This window comes from Tympanuchus pallidicinctus, unplaced genomic scaffold (genome assembly GCF_026119805.1).
Source record: "Tympanuchus pallidicinctus isolate F22 unplaced genomic scaffold, pur_lepc_1.0 scaffold7, whole genome shotgun sequence".
NCBI lineage: Eukaryota > Metazoa > Chordata > Aves > Galliformes > Phasianidae > Tympanuchus > Tympanuchus pallidicinctus.
The window spans coordinates 5,524,374-5,545,846 of record NW_026294791.1 but is presented as its reverse complement, the minus strand read 5'-3'; the positions used below and the strand labels follow the sequence as shown (position 1 = coordinate 5,545,846).

General features: G+C 41.8%; 1 protein-coding gene across 1 annotated transcript in view; it reads right to left on the bottom strand.

Annotated features, from left to right (window-relative positions):
* Window positions 1–21,320, bottom strand: part of CC2D1B (coiled-coil and C2 domain containing 1B) — a 30,352-nt gene extending 9,032 nt beyond the window's left edge. The window contains exons 1-18 of the mRNA XM_052665727.1: window positions 21,302–21,320; window positions 20,947–21,040; window positions 18,086–18,227; window positions 14,687–14,799; window positions 13,702–13,821; window positions 12,479–12,616; window positions 10,384–10,657; window positions 9,794–9,918; window positions 9,566–9,641; window positions 8,256–8,366; window positions 7,802–7,932; window positions 7,101–7,173; window positions 5,079–5,191; window positions 4,279–4,471; window positions 1,941–2,113; window positions 1,241–1,366; window positions 716–774; window positions 314–430 (exon numbers count right to left, since the gene is read on the bottom strand). Of these exons, the coding sequence (XP_052521687.1) occupies window positions 314–430; window positions 716–774; window positions 1,241–1,366; window positions 1,941–2,113; window positions 4,279–4,471; window positions 5,079–5,191; window positions 7,101–7,173; window positions 7,802–7,932; window positions 8,256–8,366; window positions 9,566–9,641; window positions 9,794–9,918; window positions 10,384–10,657; window positions 12,479–12,616; window positions 13,702–13,821; window positions 14,687–14,799; window positions 18,086–18,227; window positions 20,947–21,012 (2,150 nt within the window). The 5' untranslated portion in view covers window positions 21,013–21,040; window positions 21,302–21,320. The remainder of the gene's footprint in view (window positions 1–313; window positions 431–715; window positions 775–1,240; window positions 1,367–1,940; window positions 2,114–4,278; window positions 4,472–5,078; window positions 5,192–7,100; window positions 7,174–7,801; window positions 7,933–8,255; window positions 8,367–9,565; window positions 9,642–9,793; window positions 9,919–10,383; window positions 10,658–12,478; window positions 12,617–13,701; window positions 13,822–14,686; window positions 14,800–18,085; window positions 18,228–20,946; window positions 21,041–21,301) is intronic.
* Between the last annotated feature and the right edge of the window lie 153 nt (window positions 21,321–21,473).

Here is a 21,473-nt window from a genome sequence, read left to right as displayed (position 1 = left end):
CTGAGGTATAGCGAAAAATGCCAAGAACCAAGGTCAAAGACACCAGGATTGAGTGAGACAGACAGAGGAAGGAAGGGTCACTGATATAGCCAAACATGAGAGATGAAGATGGAAACAGCAGATCAAGCTGGAGATAGCCTGAAAACAAAAGGACACGGAAGAACACCTCCTTTGTATTTTAAGTGGTTATGAGTGTCCTTTCATGAACACTAAAACCCTATGTGCCACCTGAGTTTACTGAAGCCAACAATATCCTAAGAGCTAGAAATCAGAAACTCATTCCAGTCTAAGAAATCCCTTCGTTTTTACACACCTTATCATCTTAAAAGTTCTCTCCTCAAAGTGATGGCTTGGGGGATCCATTCCTTGTGCTCGTGCAAGCTGTAGGATATCCAAGTCCTTTTTACACCCTTGTGCCAGCTTCTCAAACCTGTGAAAAAGCCACAGGAAAGTCACACACTGTAGAAGCGTGGAACATCAAAGCCAGACACAGGCCAACAGAGTAATCCTCAGATCAGACAGCTGAGAGCGACCTGGCGAAGCAGGCCTCACCATTACTACCCCTGGAACACAATGAGGCTCTTGCAGGCCTCACCATTACTGTCTCACGTAACGAGAAGAATCTTACCAACCCAATCACTTTAAAGGAGGTTAGGCAGACTCAAGCCTGAAATGATCACTTATGCGATGATTAATAATGGCAAGCAGGTCTTACCGAGTCGTTTCAGCTACGTTTCCCAGATGCATGAACTGCTTGGAATACTGCAAACATTTCTGTCAACAGCAACAAACAAATACGGGCGCACTTTAATGATCTTCACACACAAATTCATGTTTGGCAGCAAGATATGAGGCTCATAAAAGTCTAATTTAAGCCAAGAATCCAGATTTTTCCCAAGTCGCCCCAAAAGATCCATCCCTAAGCCCAAAGCTGAGCACTCATCTATTCAAGCTGCTCTATCCTACTGCTTTTTAAAGGACTCATTTTCCAGAAGTTCAGCCAAAGGCTACTCGGTTGAGTACTATTTTCAAACTTGTGTTTGAAACATCTAACAGTGATAATTTGATAGTTCCAAGCCTCCAAGCACCCTCTAACTTCAACTAGTGGAGAAGCGAGCTCTGAAAATGTTTCACTCTAGGATATGCAGGATACAACATATTTTACAAGAGTATTAATAAAATCCTGGGAACGTTATAAGAAAGATAAAATGAACACATTTTTTGCAAGGATAAAAGTTACCTCATGTTGGTCCTTCAGCAGTTTTATGAGCTGTGTGTATACTTCATCTGCTTTCTGAGATAGTCTGACATCTTCATGGTGTATAAAGATAAAACCACCCTCTTCATCTGTAGGAGGTGATGGCAGCTGCAAAACAAAAACACCACATTTCAGAGCCCTTGTAAGAAACAATGAGATAGACAAAAAGCAGTCAGAACATAAGGAAAGGTCAGTGAAGGGAGACAGGCTGTTTAGGTAATTCCAACCCAACCACTGCTTATACCCTGCAGAACAAGTTGTAAGACCCCACAAAACGCCTTACAGCTCTAGCTCCCTGATTATGCAGGTCAAGAGAGATACCACAGCATGGTGTGATTTCCCCACCTACCCACACGCCAGCAGGAGCTAGACATCACTGCATCACATTCACCTGATCCCCAGCCCAAAATGGAGTTAAGACACGACCAGGAGGTGTACTCACACCACAGACCCAGGGAACATTTTCAAGCTGCACGGTTTAGGTGTGCCATTGCACATCAGGAGCAAACCCTTTACAGAGACTGGATTTTCTCAGAATCCAGCACAATTTCAGGGCTCAGTACCCACATCTGCTACTTGTGTGGTTTTAACTAGTTTTGTGTCAAGAGATATTATTAAATCATCCAGCATTTTAAGTATGCAATTAAATGTCTGAGAATACGACACAAAGCAGTCTACTAACCTTGGAAATATCAACAAGTTTGCCACATTTTGCTTCCTCAATCTTTAGGTCAAAGGTCTTAGCTGTTCTGAGATACATCTTAGCTTGTTCAAGATTATTTTCCTTCTTTGCTTTGATGGCTGCCTTCATATATTGCTTCTTTCTGTTCTCCAGAAGTTCCAGCTGTTCCCTAGCTGAAAAACAGTTGTATAAAAATTCTCACTCATCCGACACTGACACGGCCCTGAAACAGTTTTATCATGTTCAGTTTATAGTCAAGAGAAAAATCAGTAAAAGTACAGACATCAACTGAGGACATTTCCTTACTGCACTTCGTTGTTTCTTGGCTAGTTTCAATCTCATTTATCAGCATGAGAAACACTTCCTCATATCATGGCATCCTTCATAACAAAAAACAACAACTCACAGCACTGCACAAAGATACTTCAAAGTGTCACAACAAATCACAACAGCTGACAGGTAAATAGCAAAAGCCAAATTCAAACTTTCAGCTAGCCATTTAAACTCCTCAAAGACAGCGAATATTACGAGCACATGAACCTTGAAAGCACTTCTGTTTACTCATTTCCCTTCTCCCACTCTCTCTGTCAGAGAAAACAGACAAGACAGTGTATGCAGGCACACTCAGACACATCCATCTCTGCTTATTTGTAATTTCTTGCCATCTTAACTGTTTTCTTAAGTCTTAGGTCTTCTCTTTCATCCTCAAAGCAATAAGGACAATCACACAAGATAGAAAAGATTGCTATACAATGTACCAGGTTGGTGTATTTTGCCCCTTAGTTTACTTCACTTTGGAAAGGGTACAGCATCAGCTGAGTACAGCCATTTCCAAAGATGCTCACAGTGTATTCACCACTGCACTCTACTTGTAATTACACAAGCTAAACAACACCTACAAGAGGTGTCTGCCTCTGCCAATAAATACACAAGTAATTCTCATGCTATGTTCACTGCTGTCAGATGAGCATCCCACTCTCACAAGAGAAGCTGCTACCCTACAGCTGTGAGCAACTTGTCCCATCAGCCAAAACCAAAGTGATTAGAAAATGTAGCTAGCCCAGTTTTCACTGAGACAGCATAACCAGGATACAGAGTTCTCTGTGAGGCTGAGATGCAGAACACAGGTATTTTCAAAGAAAATCTGTGCAAGATGAACTTAATAGAGCCATTATTCATACTCATCTTGGCTCCTTTCCTAGTGTACAACTGAAGTGTTTCACTGCACCCCCATAGCTCTTTATGCCTCACATACTCTGACCAAAAAAAGTTGATTATCAACTAAGCTGCACTTCATAATTCTGGGAGAGAGAAGGAAATTAGATGTGAGTCACAGAAAGTAGTTTAACCAGTGAAATACAGCTCTACGATAGCAAAGTACTGGCATTCTGTTGTGAAGATGAAGTCTGTATGAATCTGCGTCAGTTCTTATTGCACCTACTGGTCTCATTTTAAGGTATCTGAAATGCCCAGGACAGATCACTGACCAGGCGATGCCAGAGATGACGTAATACCACCTTCTTCACAGGAAGAGTCTAGAGCAATTCATTTAAGAGATGAATACGCCAGCTGAAATTGCAGAAACCTATTTTCATGAGGATTTGAGGACTTTCAAAGCCAAAGCATAGAACTTCTGTGTTTCTTCAAAAAACAAGCCATGGAACTTTCTGAAGAGATGAATTATCAGGCACACTGAATACCTTTGCATTCTGCAAAAGAACTCATGTCAGGTAAGCAGGCAGTTTGCTTTGTCCTGAGGAAGCACCCAGGGCAGGGTGGGATTATGGTCATGGCACCACAGCAGTAAGAGCTCAGGCACTGCTGGTGGGTGCCCAAATCTCTCAGTGAGGTGGTGGCTGTACAATTAATCTTGCAGACAATTGTTCAGTGACCTTAGGATAGGAGGAATAGAGATTGATGAATTACTGCCCATGTACTGATTTGATATCCTTGGGTGAAACATGAGGCAGAAACCACTGTTTCATACAGGAAGCTGCACTACACTGATGAATCATTCAAACTGGTGAGCCATCCACTCTAATGAGAGCTGAGTTCAACTGTGAGCAGAGTTAAATATTATGAATCAATATATTTGTTACATCAAAATTAATTAAAAACCCAATCAACCTTATAATTACACATGCTGCCTCTGTGAAATAAAGGCTGTATGGATGGTCTGCCCTCCAGCAGACAAATATACCAAGGCTACTGACAGAGGAAATCTATATCATGCATTCACAAGCTTAGATCTAAATCATAATGAAAAAGAGTCTTCATCAGGGTATTAGTGCAAATGACTTCACATGGATCACAGGGAATGCTGATCCCACCACCTTACCAGCTGGAGGAAGATGATCCAGTGACTCTGCCTTGTCCGGGCTGGAGGGCGATGCAACTTGTTTCACACACTCAGGAGAGCTTTCCTCCTCAGCTACAGCAGATGGCACTGTAATGGGCTTAACAACCTGAGTCGGCTTTCCAGGCAGCTGAGCAGGCTTCTTGGCAACTGGGGCCTGTGTCAGAAGTTCATTCTACCATAACAGAAGTAATTTCATATTCAGTGCACAGAATGTAACCCGGAGGATGGTATCTCAAGCATCAATAAACCTGGTTATCACTATACCAGCCCCCTAATACCACTTTTGAGAGGTGTATAACATTCCAGACTGTGAATTCTAACTTCTGGGGTCTATAAGTAGGGCTGTGCCAGGAGGTAGCTGACCCACTGCAAGCTCCGAACCTCTGCTATAAAAGGGACAAAAGCAGTGTTCAACAACACTGTCGTTTCAAAAAGAGCAAGTGCATGCATCAAAAACATCATCCAGGAATTCTCTCCATTAAAACCTATTCTGGTTGAAAGCACAAGCATAATCAGCAACCAAATTCAGCTAAGGAAAGAAATTAAACCAAATCCTAAATGCAAATACTGCGTGACAAGACACAGTGAGTGATGATCATCCTGAGGAAGCACAAACATAGAAACTATTGGGATGCAGGAATACAACACAGGTTTAAGCACCTCTGAACAATGTAAAGGTATGGCCAGAACCTGAGGTGTTCGCTTTGAAACTGAAAGTCGCCTCATTATACCAGAAGAAACAAAATTTAGACTTCTAAACATATAAAAGAAACACAAACCTCATCCTCTTCATCGTTATCCTCCATGCTTGCCAGCTTGCTGGCATTTTCCAGAACAGCAGCTATAGTTCTGTCACCACTTGGTGCCGCAACACCAGGAAGGGGGGGAAATCCTAAGGAGGAAAGAAGCAATGAGTTGTGCAATGTGTATGTTTTGACTTCCATTTATCTTCTTTTTTCTGTGAAGTTATTTCTATACAAGTATTAATTATCATATTTTTAAGTATGTTTAGTATATCTAGACGGAGGCCAAGGCCAAAAATCTTTGCTAGGTAGGCTTAACAATAAACCTCTCACCAATATCCAAGCTTAAGGGATGATGCTAAAATGATGCAGCAGCAGAGCATAGTTTTCTAAGTTCAACAACTGGCAGCCAACCAAGGAACCTTACAACTTCAGAAAATTGGTAGGAGATGCTCAGAAACAGTACATAATTTAGCCTCTCTCCTTTACAACCAGACGTGCAGCAGATTGTACAAACAGTTGCTGGCTTTTTTTTTTCCTCTTTTACTACAGCCTCACTTTATTTGGCACACAGTCCATCAGAAAAGCAGTGATACCCCATACACCTACAAAAAAGACATAGCTGAAGTCCAGAAAATGGACTATAACACTAGCTGTCAAAGGATATGCTGAAAGTTCTATTGCAATGGAGAGATTGCAAAGTAAAGCAAAAATGCAGTAGTTTAATGTGAAGTATAAGGAGAACAATCCTTTTGATCATTTTATTAGCCTTTTAAGGATGGGAGGAAGGCTGGATGATGAAGATAAGACCAGCTTCAGTAGTAAGCAGCATTTCTGTCCCCACAAAGGTCAGGACTGCTACTTATCATCACCCCGATGCAATGAAACACACTGTCAGCCCTGTATAATCTCACAGCTGGTTTCAGTGACCGCCTGACTGCTGTCTTCAACATAAATCACATAGCTTCTAACTGCAGACTAGAAAACATGCAGCTGTGTGAAGAAAATGAGGAGTTATGCATATTTTCAGAAGGCTAAACCTGGAGTACCTCACTCTCACCACAACTGATGTTCACTACGAATTAGACTGCGTCCTAGAGCACGAGTTGCTGAACTGCTGCTTTTCAGGGGCAGATCCAAAGTAGGAGCTGTTGAAAGCACAACACAGCAGACTTGGCACTGCCTACCTTACTACTATGTACTTTACTCCTGCTGAAGAGTTTGCCATTGCCACATTTGACAGTGACAAAAAGCCACCTGATTTGTGTCCCTGTGAGGATTTTTTTCCCCCAAACTAGAAACTGTAAGCAGCATTTTGCTGCACGGTGCATCTTATCACAAGAATGCATCACACACAAGGCAAAAGGAACTGTTTCTCCCAAGAAGAGAAACAGTATCATGCAAGCCAGAGATGAAGTATTCATAGATGACCTTGCCCAAACCTTTATAGACAAAGCACTCTAAGAAGATAAGAGAGAACTTGTCTCATGGAGTTTCATTTTCTGTCTCTGTCACTGTCTCAGTGTGACACAGGCATGATTTGTTTCATCTCTGTACACTACTTTTACTGGCCTTGAGAATGGCAGCATTCATCTGACTTGTCAAGCATTGCAAGGAGATATTTAATTGAACACAGATCTGAGGCTGTTACTGGGAAAAAACAGAATGGGAAACATCAGGTAAAATTCTTCCAGTTTCAAAAACCTCCTTCTCCTACCCCAGAGAGACCAAACATCCCAAGTTTATCCTTTCCTCCACAACTAGCAGAGAGTTACATTCATCATCATCTGCTCATCATTACGTTGCTTAACTCTCCCAGACAGGGTTGCTTTCAACTTCTGGCATTGTCAAAAAATATTTACCAGTGTGAAAGCTTGAGAGCATTTTGATGAGCAGTTTTAAAATGTATTCTTCAGTGCTAACCAAAAGGAAATGCCAGTCAATTGAACTGAAAAAAGGAAGAGACACTTCATAGGACGAGGAGGCAATATCTGCACAACTCCTGCAGAGCCCAGAGCACATACAGAAGTTGCAATTAGGACACAGGGTCACACTTACCAGGAGGAACAGGTAGCTCAGAAAAGTTAACTTTTCTCCCTGCTTTATGGGCTCTTATGGCATCCTGGTATTGCTGAAATCAAAGGCACTCAATAAGACATAAAATGGAGTTTCATGTTAATTGTAAGTTACTAATCATTTATATTTAACTACCCCAACTATTGCAGAATACACAGTATTTTGGTATTAAGTTGTATATGCATACCACCACTCTCTAATTCTGAGAACAACCTTGCTTCGATGATTATTTACAAACTCCTTCTGGAATAGTAAAACATGTCAGAGGGAGTAAAAACACTGCTCTGGAACAAAAGCTTTCCCAAAATTTTAAATCTCTAAATTACCTCATTGACATATTAATAAGCAGCAGTCTTGGAATCGGAATTCAGCTCTACAACTTCTGCAGCTCAGAAACAGAGATCACATTCTTTAAATTCTTCTGGCATGAAAGACTCAGCTTTACCTTCTTTCTACTTCTTATTTACAGTACGTGCTCTGCCTCTGAATTGGTTTTATTTCAGTAGAGCTGAACACTTGTATTTTGTTTTTCCTTACACTGAAGGTTTTAGAGCTTTTACACTGAAGTTCTTTCCAAACAAAAGGACAATACACAAATGACTTATCCTGAAAAATTCTTCAACAAGAGAATTACCTCCAACAGCTTTGCTAGATGCAAACAGCTTGCTACATTTGCATTTTACCTTGGCTATCCTCTCGTGCATTCTGCCTTTCCGATCATCCCCACTTGCTTTAGCTTGTGCTGCTGCCAACTTGTACTTTTCAAGCCTTTGCTGCAATGCTTCCAGCACTGTCTTTGGCTCCTGTGGGGAAGCTTGAAATAAGGAAGACAATGAAAAGCTGTCATTCTGACTTCTAAACATAAAAGCTGCCTTTTTCCTACCCTTCCTTACCTCCTGCAGAGACAAAGCTATTGCTGAAAACTCTTACATACAACTCTTTTGAAGGAAGTTTATGAACTTTTTACTTTCATTACTGGTCTATAACAAAAATCAAGATGGGATCAGCAGCAAACAAAATTTAGGAACGTAGCTGATTATACTCAATCCTACTGTACTTCACTGGAAAATACAGACCTCAAAACACCTTCCAGCCCTGCTGTCTTTATGGCTTCCTACAAAAACCCAGAAGTCCTACCTGAAGCTTCTTGAGTTTGGGAATCAAGTGTTGCAAGATCCTGAGAACTTCCCACCAAAGCTGGAACCTTTTGCTTGGATGTACCTTGTACATTTCCTAAGCTTTCAAGATCTGCAAAGCAAGGAAAGCAGGAAGATTCACAGCACATTCCATGAGCAGCAAGTAAACACCAATGAGTAAGAAAATCATGCATTGATCAGATCTCCTATCAGAAAGCTTTTCAGCTTCAAAAGAATCTTTGGGTGGCTAGATAAGTCTAGATTTCCCAAGATTCAGAGAAAGGGCTTTACAGTAGAAAAATGTGAGATACTGGTTTATTTTAGGTTTGTGCTGCTTACTAAGAAGAAGAAAAAAAGTAAAAGCATTTCAGGTACTCTAAGCATCCTCTCACAGAACACAACTCGCCACCTTGGCAGATGGGAAGCATGAAAAAAATCACTAACTTGACTAAAATATCCAAGCAACAAAAGGTGCGCTGAAAAGGGAAGGAAGTAACACCATCTATTCAGAAATCCAAGTTTCAAATAACAGTGATTATTTTTAGAAAACTAGAAAACCAGTTTCTAGTTTCATTCTGGAGACTCACAACAATCTAACAGTCTTTAAAAAAAAAATCCACTCCATCCGTGTTTAACAGTGGAATATGTCATGGGTGAGGATTCTCTCTAACACCATTTGGTGATCAGTTTACAACTTAAGAAGTCGTAAGACTCATAATTTACTGAAATAGAATAATCTGTCACCTATTTTCTTTTAATATAATAATCTACTACTTGCAGAAAATTGTCTAAAACACTGACTTGCAGAGATCAAATGTTGGTTATGATGCTAGATCCATTTTAATAAGTCTCTTACAATGATCCAAGCCTCTTTAATATTTTACCTCCTAAGATTTAGACTTTAATGCACTGAAATTAACCATCATTTGTATCCCTGTTAGCATATCTGCTGATCTCTTACTCTGAAACCTTACAAATTTCAGTTGAAAGTCAGAACAACATTAAGTGTTACAGTGAACTTTGAGAATTTGCCCTCATCCCTTTTCTCTGCCACTAAAATACTGTCTCCTGTTATCTGAAGTTACAAAAGAAAGAAAATTAGACATCAACACGTACACTAACTTCATCATCCACAGAGATTAATATAAATAACATCTCATTTTTCTTGGACGCTTTTGATTAGAATTTGAACACGCACTAAGTCTCAGACCTCAGTGATCTTTAATTCTTACAGCTTCACAATCAAATTCAGAACCATTTCACATTACAGCACAGGCAGACTTCTAAAAGCTTCTGTAAGGTACACCTTACCCTGAGGAGGTGGAGGCATGTTCTGGAGGTCTATTGGCTGCCCACTGTCCAGAGCTTCCAAGACCACATTAAATTTCTAATGCACAGAAACAAAACAGAAGGTATATTCTAGTATGGCCAACACCTGCTAGCTGTCACAATGAAGACATGACATCAATGAATGCAGCAGCACAGTACGTGGGTACAGCACAGGGCACGTTCAGCATTCAAGATTTTCTGTGTGCATACCTTGCCTATTTTCATGTATTCCTTTGCCTTTTCCAGGTCCCCTTGCTGCTTGGCTTTCAGAGCTGCTAATTTATACTCCTTCTGCCTCTTAAGTAGTATTTCTCGTGTGCCGCTGCTATGGTCACCTGTGAAAATAAAACAACACTGAGACTTACACAGAGCATGGAATAGATGTACTTCTGGTTACATTCATCTATCTGCACATCTACCTTTGAATCACACATCCAGCTTTTCCTCTCAGTTTCCAGTCCTACCAGGCTTGACAATCCCACTTTCCCCAGTTAAAAAAAAAGAAAAAAAAGAAAGAGTTTTTTAATCAGGATCTCCAAAAATCTTTAAAGCACCTAATTCCACATGTTACACTGGAGAAGCTGAGACACAGTAAAGATTGAACACACTGATACAGTGCAGACCATAGCTCTATAGTAACATGTGATTTCACTGCCAGTGATGCACTATTCCACTGTCAACTTTATCTGAAATATTCAGCAGGGAAGTGCAGACATAGGCAGTGCTTTGCAACACAGCTGGAAAATGGAGAAAGATGTAGCATTAGTACTGCAACAGCTTATTCTCTCAGATTATGGTACCTGTGTCCAGGGTAGGACAAGAAGCAGCATGACTCTGTAGAGATTCCAATTCCAGGTGCTGCTTTGCTTCATGTGAGGTCTTCTGCTCATCACCTGCACATGACTCAGCTCTGCTCTCTGGTGGGACACTGACTGAGTCTCCTGAATTTTCCTGCTCTGCTCCTGTGGCTTGAGATACGTGAGAAGAACTTTTTCCTGTTGCAACAGGTGGTGGCATTTCTTCCTCACTGATTTTTTTGCCTCTCTTCACTGCAGCCAGCATGGTTTCCAATGTCTGGGAGAGATAGAACACCAAAGTTGATAGGTGTTTTCATCAAATACAGTGCTAGCATAAAATCATTAAAACATGAATTAATTCCCCTACTCATAGTGAGATCTATTACATCCCACCACTAGACATGGATGTCCTTTAGCACTCCCTCTTTTTCTGCAAAGGCAACATCAGCACTAATGAAAGGTGCCCAATTATCAGATTAACACAGTGCAAAAGACTTGCTACACAAACTAGGTAATTGAAAGTAGTTCAGCACCTACAAGTATCAGACAGTTGATGTGGCACAGTCAGCTTTCTAACAGACAATCTCCAAGGAAGCTATTGCTGAAATGCCACTTCAAAGAAGGAGTCCACATACTTGTTTTGTGGGGATTAGAAAAGCCATTAAACACTAGCAAATGAAATGGCATGGCTGGTGACTTACAGCAAGAAGCTCTCACCATCATTAACATGGGTTAACTGCTAGTCACACAGTTCCTACTTGTGGCAGAGAAAGGGTTTAAAGAAACTATTTTTCACTTGTTTTAATTTAAAGTTCAGACAAAGAAGCATCCTGGTCTTAAAGCCAAACCAGAAGTCTTTACTTCATCTGTGTTTTACAGAAACTGAAATTGAAGCACAGAAAGACAACAACATCTCATCAGCGCCAGAACCACTGCTACTCTCAGTTAGCTGAGGCCCTGTTTGACTTGCTAAGTAACAGTGGGACATACAATCTGACTAACAGCATGTGAGGCTGGGGTTCAGACCAGCCCAGCAACGCAACGCAGCTCTCTCCTCCTCACGTGTTACTTGAAACTTGGAATTAGACTCTCTGGGATTAAAGTTCAGATCCAGGAGTCAAGAACATGAGATAACTGTACGCCATTTGCTAGAAGTCATCTAGCTAATTAAGGAACTGTGAGCAGTGAAGTAAGATCCAGTCTACTAACCTTAGCTACACCACCTAAGCACATGGAAATTCCCTACCTTGAAAAACAAAGGAAGAGACAAACAGAGCACCAGGTCTCCATATTTGGTGAGCAAGCCAGTTTTGTACATGTAACTTCGGTTACATGTACATTCAATTCAGAGTAAAGAGGCAGAGGACACACACAGAAATATCCCTTGTGCATTTCCTTTCCCGGGTTTGGCCTCAGTCACTCTGCACACCTAGTAGCCAAACAAACATTACACTCTTCCCTCACTGAAAGATAAAGCTTTGCTTAGCAAGACAGTCTGCTGCTGTCTGAGACAATGCAGGAGATCAGAGAACAGGAAACAGACACTGCACAGCAGCAATCACCAAGCACTACCAAACTAACTGCAAGCACGCCACCTGGCTGAAAACATGCAGAGCTAAAGAAACTGCTCCTTGCTGCAATCTATAATGGTCCTAATGAAAAATCCCTTCTCATTCATTTTCAAGCACACCCAAGTGAGACACCCTGCCTTTGTCTCATAGTACCAAGTGGAAGGGATATCATGGCAGGTGTACGCATTAGGAAAGCTCCTAACTGTGAGTTCAAGTAACAGTCACTGCAGGTAAAATTCAGATCTAGATGGGCAGGTTCAACACCAGCATTTACCATATTCCCTGCCTCCAAGTGCCACTAGCTACATTCAGCAGAAAAAGAGCTGATGCACAGACATATGAAAGTATACACTATCTGCGTATTTAGCATGCAGGAACACCAGTAAATGTTTTTAAATTCACTCAAGGCAGTGAATTAGAATTTCTCTCCCATTTCAGCAATTTCACACATCTCAAAAGACTGAACTACACCTGTGAGAACCGATTTTGTCACCTCCTTGTTCACACAACTTATGAATCTAACTTACCTTAAGGCCTCTTTCGTACCGCCGCAGTTTGGCACTCTCACCCAAGTCCTTTGCGTTAGAAATTGCCGTCCTATAGTTAACAATTCTCTTCTCTATTGTCTGCTGCAGCTCACTGGTAACAGCAGGAAGCGAGGTGGTCTCAGAAGAAATAATAAGACAAATCAAGAAAACTTACTTCATCGAACCATAGGAGCTTTTGCACAGCACTGAAAAGCAAGCACTCTTCTTCAAACACACTCACATTAGCAACAAACACAAGGAAGGAGCAGTCTCTGGAACAGAGCAGCACTTGTACTACACTAACAGTTCCTGGATCCATCTCTGGGCTTTCTCTCAAAGGCGCAATAGAGAAGAACGGGTGGAGACATTTAGCAAATTCAGTCAACAGGGCAACGGGAGCCATGTGGTCAGAGAGTAGGTGAGGGAGAACAGTGAGGCCTTTCAAACACCACACAGCAAAGGGTGCGGATAAATATTTTGGCACAAATCTTTTCTCCTTTTCCAAACATGCTGGTTTACTTCCCTCAGGGGCTCTTCTACTTGGTTTCACTATAAGAATTCTTCTTCCTACAGCCTGAGATTGTGACAAAAGCAGCCTAAGCAAAGTTATTAGTAGCTACTTACAAACACTCCACAGCTACAGAGACATTGCAGGTGGCTACTGATGTAATTACTGCTATTATCTCTAGAGCAACTCTGACAGACTCATTAATGGGCACAGTGCACGAGGGCACTGGAATCTGCAGCACACAACAGAAACAGGGCAACAACTGAATAATGGATTTAAGTACATGAGGATTGACAAGTTGAACTGAGGAGGCTAAGGCTACTGAGAAATAAAATCCACCAAGATGTCAAAGATACTGAGTTACAACAGGTCTCACTATCTCACCTCACAGCTTAATGGTCAGAGAAGGAAGTCACAAACTTTAGAATTGAACAGCTATTTACATGCTCATAGGCAAAATGAAGTGTAAGGCATGCTGGATTCTGTTTACCTCCTTGATTTTATGCTTATACTGAAAGGCATCCTTGGAACAAAACAAAAAGCAATCATTCAACTCTATAAATACAGCACTGGTTCCTGCAGAGAAGACTGCAATAGTGTAGTTTTTCCTTCCCTCGAGGACAAAAGGGTCTCTCTCTCGTTTGTTACCCTTGTGCTAATGTTTATCATGAAAGTGATTCAGCAAAACTGTCAGAAACATAAAGCTCTCTCCTACCTGTGGTTGCAGTTCAGGTTGCTCATTTTCTGCTTCAGCTACAGACTGCTCCATTGTTCTTGTTTCATCCTCACAGCTTCCTGTCTCACCTTCCACCCCCAGAACTTCTTGCAATTCTGCCTGAAGCAAAAGTCAACAGTTCTTCAAAATTTTCTATTGCCTCAAAATACAAAACAACTGAACTCTCCACTTCCTTTGGATGGACCTTAAACACAGAGAATCTTAACATCTCATATCTCAGACATTTCTGTATTTATTTTAAAGAGATTGCTTCCATTAATTCCACTTGTATCCACAATGAAAAGCCAGATACTAAAAACCAGACTGCAGCTCAAGGATCACCACACAAGATTGTGGTTAAAGATCTGAAGCTAGAGGAGTACTTTCAAAACATCATTAAAACCTATGAAACTTCAGAAAATCATCCTTTAAAACTGGATGTTAAAAATGCTGCCTAACACTCCTTTCCAAAAAGTCAAAAAGGAGTTATTTGGGATCTTCCTCTCAGGACAAGCACTACTTCAAGCAATAGCAAAACAGTCATGCACATCACTCTAAGGAGAACGTTTGATCCTTTTCTGCACCATCTGACACAGAAAGGGATTCTCACTGTTCTCCTATTCCTCTCAGACTATCACACATTTGAATGTGTTGTGGTGTGAAGAGTTAATCTGTCATCTTTTCCAGGAAGCCAGTTGGTGAGGGTTGCCAATAAAGACTTGATTTGACTCTCTCTGTATTATCTCACATTCCTTTTAATAAATTACTTTCTCCTATCTCAATCAGGTTTTCTTCCCCTTCCTTCTCCTGAGGGGAGGGAGGGGTTTCACATCATTAACTCTTCAAACAGAAGAGCAGAAGTGATATAATGTTAGCTAGGAAACTGTAACTGTGTTCTGCAGTGTGTGAAACCCCTGCAAAACCTTGTATCCCTGTATGGAATATTTTGCATGCTAAAACTTCTTGCTAAAGAAGTTGTACGTACCAACAGATCTGTATCTTTCTCTAAGTCTTCATCCTCTGCTTCCTCCTCATCTTCATTCAGGTCCTTCATGCACTCTGCAGCCATCTTTTCAATATGATCCATGGGCAGAGGAGCTGCAAAATAAACCACAAAGAGATATAAGCCCTGGACAACAGTTATGCAGTCATTGAATACAAATTCTGAAGGTGTATCTACTGGCTGAAAGACAGCAGTGACTTTGCTTCCTCTGTATCTTTGACAAGTCACAGGTAAATGAGGGTATACTCATGGATAAAGGGCAAACATTGGGGAAATGAACATCTCAGAAAAAGAAAAGCTGTGACAGCATTTCTGGAAGTGACAGCCAAGGTGGGCAATAACACAATGACTGCATCTGATAGCCTGGCTCTTCATTAAAACAAGGAGCCCAAATTGCAAAATGATGAGCACCACAATAAACAAGTATATATGGTGGAACACAACAGTGCTCAGAAAACATAGAAGAGAAAGATGCTGTGCCAGGTTTGCACAGTACTGATGTTTAAGACTGAGGAAGACAAACAGGTAGGTCTCGATGAAACAAGTGGCTCAGGGAAAAATTACTAGAAGTCTCTAGTTAAGTTCCTAGGCTGATTTAAGATAAATATCTCTGCGAGATTACTTACAGAAATAACTAGCAACAATTACAGTGTCATCATGTAAGATTTCAATTTTCCACAGAAAAAACAGAAAATCATACTGGCTATTTTTAAATGTTTTGTCAAAACTGTATTCCTCAGGTTAAGATAAAATACAATGGTGTCACAAGAACAAATTAATATAAACCATCCATGAATAAATCCAATTACACGCTTCTATCCATGAAAGGAAATTACTGAAGCAGCCTTTGTTCCCAGTAGGAATAAACATCTGAACTAGTTTTAAGCTCATGACAGATACTTATAAAAGGTATTTATGACATGATTGTGCATGTTAACAAAGTTTCATCTTGGCAGCCTTATCAGATCTTTCTGTTCTGCATCCTTTGCCTCACATCAGTTTACCAGTAACAAGATGTAATTTATTGGTGGTATAACTTTGGTTGAAAGATTAAATTCTGATTCTCTATGGAACAGAAAAACTCCATAGCTGATTCAAAGTAACAACAAACTATTTAATTTTCCCAGTTCTACTCTCCCTGACATTGAACTCGGTCGAGGTAAAGTACCTCAGCTCCCAAGGACCTGCATGCATGGATTTGATCAAGTTAGCTCACAAAGAGAGGCAGCTTCAGCAGTTAGATGGATAAGATGCAGACACTGAATCTCAGCACTCTTGCCTTGAAAATTTTTGTTCACATTTTCATAGGATATTCTGAGTTAGAAGGGACCCACCAGGATCACTGGCTGGCGAGTACAACTCCTGGCCCCACTCAGAACATCCCAAAACACAAACCCTTTGTTTGAGAGCTCTGTTCAAACATTCCCTGAGCTCCAGCAGCTCAGAGCCATGCCCACTGCCCTGGGCAGCCTGTTCCATGCCCACTGTCCTCTGGTACATAACCTTTTTCTAAAACCCAGCCTGGCCCTCTTCTGACACAGAATCAGTGCAATAAACTTGCTGAAACTTGATTCCCCTCTTCAGCCCAAAAGCAAGAGCAGGCCAGAGATCTGCTATACAAATCAGGAAAAACACTTTCTTCCACCTTCCTAACTAAACTTCTGCATTTTATGCATTGTCATCTCATTCCCTGAGATTTCCCTCTTTCCATATCATTATTGCTACTCTATGCTGTCACTTTTCTCCAGGCTCCTGATCTTTGCCCTGAGAATTCTTCTGAACTCTTCCTTGCCAAGTTCTCACCTTTACTTCACACCATTCTTAACTGAAACCTCCTCAACTATTCACTTCCTCCACACATTCTCAGAAGTGGAGATAACTGCACACAAATACCAACTGTCCACACGAATGACTCTGATACTTCCCTATGCAGACATGTGTCTCACTTCGTCACAGAATGGCCAGTGTTGGAAGGGACCCTCAAGGACCGTAAATCTCCAACCCCGCTGCCACATGCAGGGCCTCCAACCTCCTCATTTAATACCAGACCAGGGTGCCCAGGGCCCCATCCAATCTGGCCTTGTAAATGGAACTAAAAGAGATCACATCCCTCCCCTGAATTTGCTGAATCAGATGAGAATTAACCCAAAGTTCATTCTGCTTCAAGGATTTAAGTTACTCTATCAGTGCTGTAGTACCTCTATCAAACACACTGCCAGTGTATGTGACATACAGCAAAACTGCAATCAGGACAGCAGGCAAGTGGCTGCACTTCGAGGGCCAGATTATCTCTTACCTGAAGCCCCTCAACAGAGAAAGTATCAACCAAGCTTCCCTGGATAGCTGGTTCCAGTCCAACCCAGTATGGCAAGTTGAGGCTAGAATTTCAAGCATCTCAGTAGCTGACCAACTGACATTTATGGGTGCAGATAGCACAGATTTCTGTGCTTGAGATGTTGCGACAGTACAGATTTTGCTGCCTGCAACCTCAAGGTACACACAGATCACTTCTTCCCTACCTATCACAGCTCTAGAATATAAATCTACGAGTCAGTTACTGCACCACGTGCTCAGCTATCCTCTCCCTTGTAAGCACAGCAGTGTTCACGCAGGCAGGTGACCAGACCAAGGAAGTGTTTCAGCTGAAAACCTAGCACAACAAGAGAAGTTTGTTTTTATAGCTGTGTTTCCTGAATCAGCTCACCCTGCCCCTCCAAAAAAAATACTGATTTGGCAGCAGAGCTTGCCCACGTGCAAACTGCCCTACTCTGCAACAATCTTGACAGTAGCTTACAGAAAACCTATAAAACATTGCACAGCTGTAAGTAAACACAATTAGACAGATTAGCAGTAGATTCGTAAAATATTAACAATAACAACTATATTTTCCAAGAAACACTAAACCTCCTGAATAACACAAGTTACTAGAACCTCCCAGTAAACGCTTCCAGAATCTCTCTCCTAGAATATTTTGTTTTTGTTACAGTATCCAAGTGACTAAGAATATAAGGCTTATTCAGTAAATTCACTCTAAACAAAAGAACAACCAATCAATCCAGCCTGCACAAGAAACATGATTCCTATTTTAAACTCATCTAGCACCTACCACCACATGTTATGACTCCATGCACTAAATTAACAAGCATGCCTTTATTTAGTCTTTATTACATTAGCTAGCCATCATATATGATTTCCCCATATTAACAAGAACACAGACAAATTTCTCACACATTTTTGCATCAACAACTGTAACCTTTTAAAGTGAACATAGCTTCGACAAGTGGTGCAAAACCTTTTCAGATAAAGCAATGAGTTGTAAATAAATATCTTTAAAAAATTATTCAGGTTGTCAGCAGATAAAATCCTGAGACTTGGACTTACTTTTTCCTTTTGGTTTGGTTTTCCCTTCTTTCACCTTCGCTCCTGTGATAGCAGCAAGCTCTGCTTCTAGGTCACCATCATCCCCACCTTCCTCTGCACCCAGCAGCATCTCTTCAGGATTGAAATCTACAAACAGCCCCAGCTGGAGCCAAGGGAAAGAAAAAAAGTTGTGCTGTGAGAAAGGAATGACACTCAAGAACATCACACTGCATAGATTAGCTAAACATTTTTTCTTTTTCTTTTTTTTTTTTAAGCCAACTATAACATCACTTCATCACCAAAATAACACACACAAGGCATTCGTGACGGAAAAGCAGTACACAAATCTTAATAAGCAATGAATACTCCCTCTAGAAACTCTACATTATCCATGATTTCTAAAAATAAAATCTAATAGCTTGCCACAACCAGACAAAATGATGCCTGTTATACTGAGCCCCATTAAGCAGATATCATCAAGGAAGTTCAGGGTAGCTCCCGTAACAACTAGGCTAAAGAAAAATTTATCACCATTTGCAAATACAGGTCTGACATGTGCACAGCAGAGATTTCACCCTTATCTTTTGGAACAAGCTACATTTACATACGCAGAACTATCTTCTACCTCATTAACTCAGGACATAAACAACCAAAAAAAGGCAACATACACACAGAAACATGACCAATGTCTAATAATACTGGGAAAAACAATCAAGTGTTCAAAATAGATTAGCACTGTAGTTAAGTGACAGCACCTCAGGGAAGACTATTAACAGTACTCAGAATGTGACAGAAGACTGCTTTTAAATCTTGCAAAACACACCAAAAAACATAAATATCAGAGAGATCTCTGAAATCTTAATCTGAAAGATGCTATTTAAAATGCCATTTTGACACAACTGCTCTATTGCTGAAGCATCTATCTGACCCAGGAATAAAAGTGTTCTTGATGTGAAGACTGTGAATGATTTATTTCTAATAAACACCAATTAGCCGAATTCCATTCATCACGTGAGGTACACAGAGCAGCTTTTCTGAGATTTTTTCAAAGCACAAAGCCCTGTTGGTGCACTGATCTTCACAGAGCCAAGCAGGTAGCAGCTCAACTCCTTTCTAGCATCAGAATAAAAAAAAAAGCTACCATTATTACAAAAATTAACAATCTTCCCCTGACTTGGAGGATCTGTAGTGCTGCCAAGGGTTGAAGCTGGCTGTCAGCTTTTCAACTAGTGCTATTCGGTAATAACAACTTTTATTTTTTAATCCTGCAGGAGCAAAGGCTGTTTGTACTGTTGGCTCTTTTATAACCCCGAAGAAGGTGGTAAGACATAGCTGAGAAACACTGAGTGCAAGGATCAGGAACAAAGCAGCAGCTGTATGCTTGCTAGCCATGGTCCTACCCTTGACATTCAGTAAGGTACTGAACTGACAATGAACTCCCTGCCTGTTTCCATCTTCTGTAAAACTAAACTAATTCATTTGTAGACTTGTATAGAATGGAAAGGTCTAAACAAGATTTAATCAGGAAACGTCTGTAACAGTGATCTAAAGACTCAACTTCAACAGAATAGACAGACATATGTTATCAGCATGAAAAACTGATGATTACTGTGCTACAAGCATAGCAAAGAAGTCAAGAACAGAATCCAGCAGTTCTAGCTCTGAGTCCTCAATCTGATCTGCAAGGCACATTTTCAATGAAGTTACTGCAACAAGTGCATGGTTTTGGCTTTCTCCAACTTCTTCAAGCATTTCTTTAATACCCTCATATGTTTCAGGAATAGCTAAAGTCGCATCATTTGCAAGCGAACAAGCCCTTAGCATATTCAGGAAATGATCCAAGCTGTGAGCTGTAACCATACAGAAATAAAAACTGGTAAAATAGTTTTTAGTCAGATTTTTTTTTCCTTTTTTAGAGAGAAGAAAAGATATTTCCATCACTTACGTTTTCCCTTCCTTCCAAAAATGTAATTAAACACTACTCCTCTAACTGAGAAATACAAACAATTGTATTAGAGCAAAAGTGACTTCATAGATCTCTAACAGAACCATTCTGCCTCTGGTTTAAGGATACTGGTTCCAGCAGAACAGAGTAACTTACCTAAGATCCCATTTCAATCTCTTCTCCTATTTCCCTATTTTTGCATCAGCTATTCCTCCAAAGCTTAATCAGCTTCCATTCTAGATCTAACTTATTTTGGAACTTCAATGAGCGCTCTCTCTCTTCCACCACTTCCATTTCCATATCCACAATGTTGCCTTGATCAAATTTATTTCTTTATGCTTTTCTGAACTTCCCAAGCCTGCTAACCATTACCAGATTCATGCCTCTCTCATCAAGACTTCTGAAACTACATCCAAATGGAACGAGTACGAACAGAACCAACTTGCAGGCACACCTAAGCTCTCAATGATTAAGCAACAGGTACAGAGCAGTGACAGCAGCTAATCAGTCCATCTGTTAAAGGAAGAATAACCTCACAGAAGGAAATAAACTGTTGCTTTACTGTTTTCCCATCTCTGCCCCTGAATTTGTTACTTAATATTCTAGTCTTACTCGTCTGCTTTTACAGGTATGAGAAGAAATTTAATACAGAGACTGAATTTATGATTAAATCTCAAAACAAGTGATTAGGAAACTACCCTAAGTGTGAGTCATAAGGACTGCAACAGAGATTACAGTGTGACAGCACGGCGGCTTCCTCGCAAGGCCGTACTCCATTCACGCTGCCCGTCGCGTTGCTTTAGGAAGAAGGCGCTAAAGGAGGAAGCACAAAACAACCCACAGGCAACTGGAAGTAGATCCGAGCCTCCCGCAGGACAGCAGCGAGGTCTGAGCGGGCCGCCCTACCCGCGGCACCCCGGCCCTTCGCCTTCCTCACCTGCTTCGCCACCGCGGCTCCCCGGCCCTTGGCCTGAGGGCTTTTCTTGTGCCTCCTGCCCAGCATGCCGCCGGCGGACCTCAGCGCCGCGTCCCTAAGGGCCGAGCACAACCAAGGAGCGCGGCGTCAGCGCGCCCGGCAGCCTCGAGGCAGCGCCAGCGGGCCGCGACCCCGAGCAACGGCCGCCGGTCCCCTGCCGCGCTCCGTGCCCGCGGGAGCCCCGCCCGGAGGCGGGCGAAGCGGCGGCGCTGCCCCGCTCCCCTCGGCGCAGGGAGGAGCCGGCGGAGGCGACTGGCCGAGCGCCGCTTAATAAGTGACCGCCGCCTCCCGGCCCGGCTCGGCACCCGGCCCACACCTCCGCCTCGCTCCGCCGCCCCCAGCACGCGGCCCGCCCGGCCCGGGGACGCCTGGGCCGCAGCTGCGGGACGGCGGTGCGCCTGCGCGGTGGGCGGGGCCGGGAGCAGCGCCGGGAGCGGGGCGGGCAGCGCCGTACAGCCGCGGCCTGCCGGGTACCGCGAGGCGCGGGC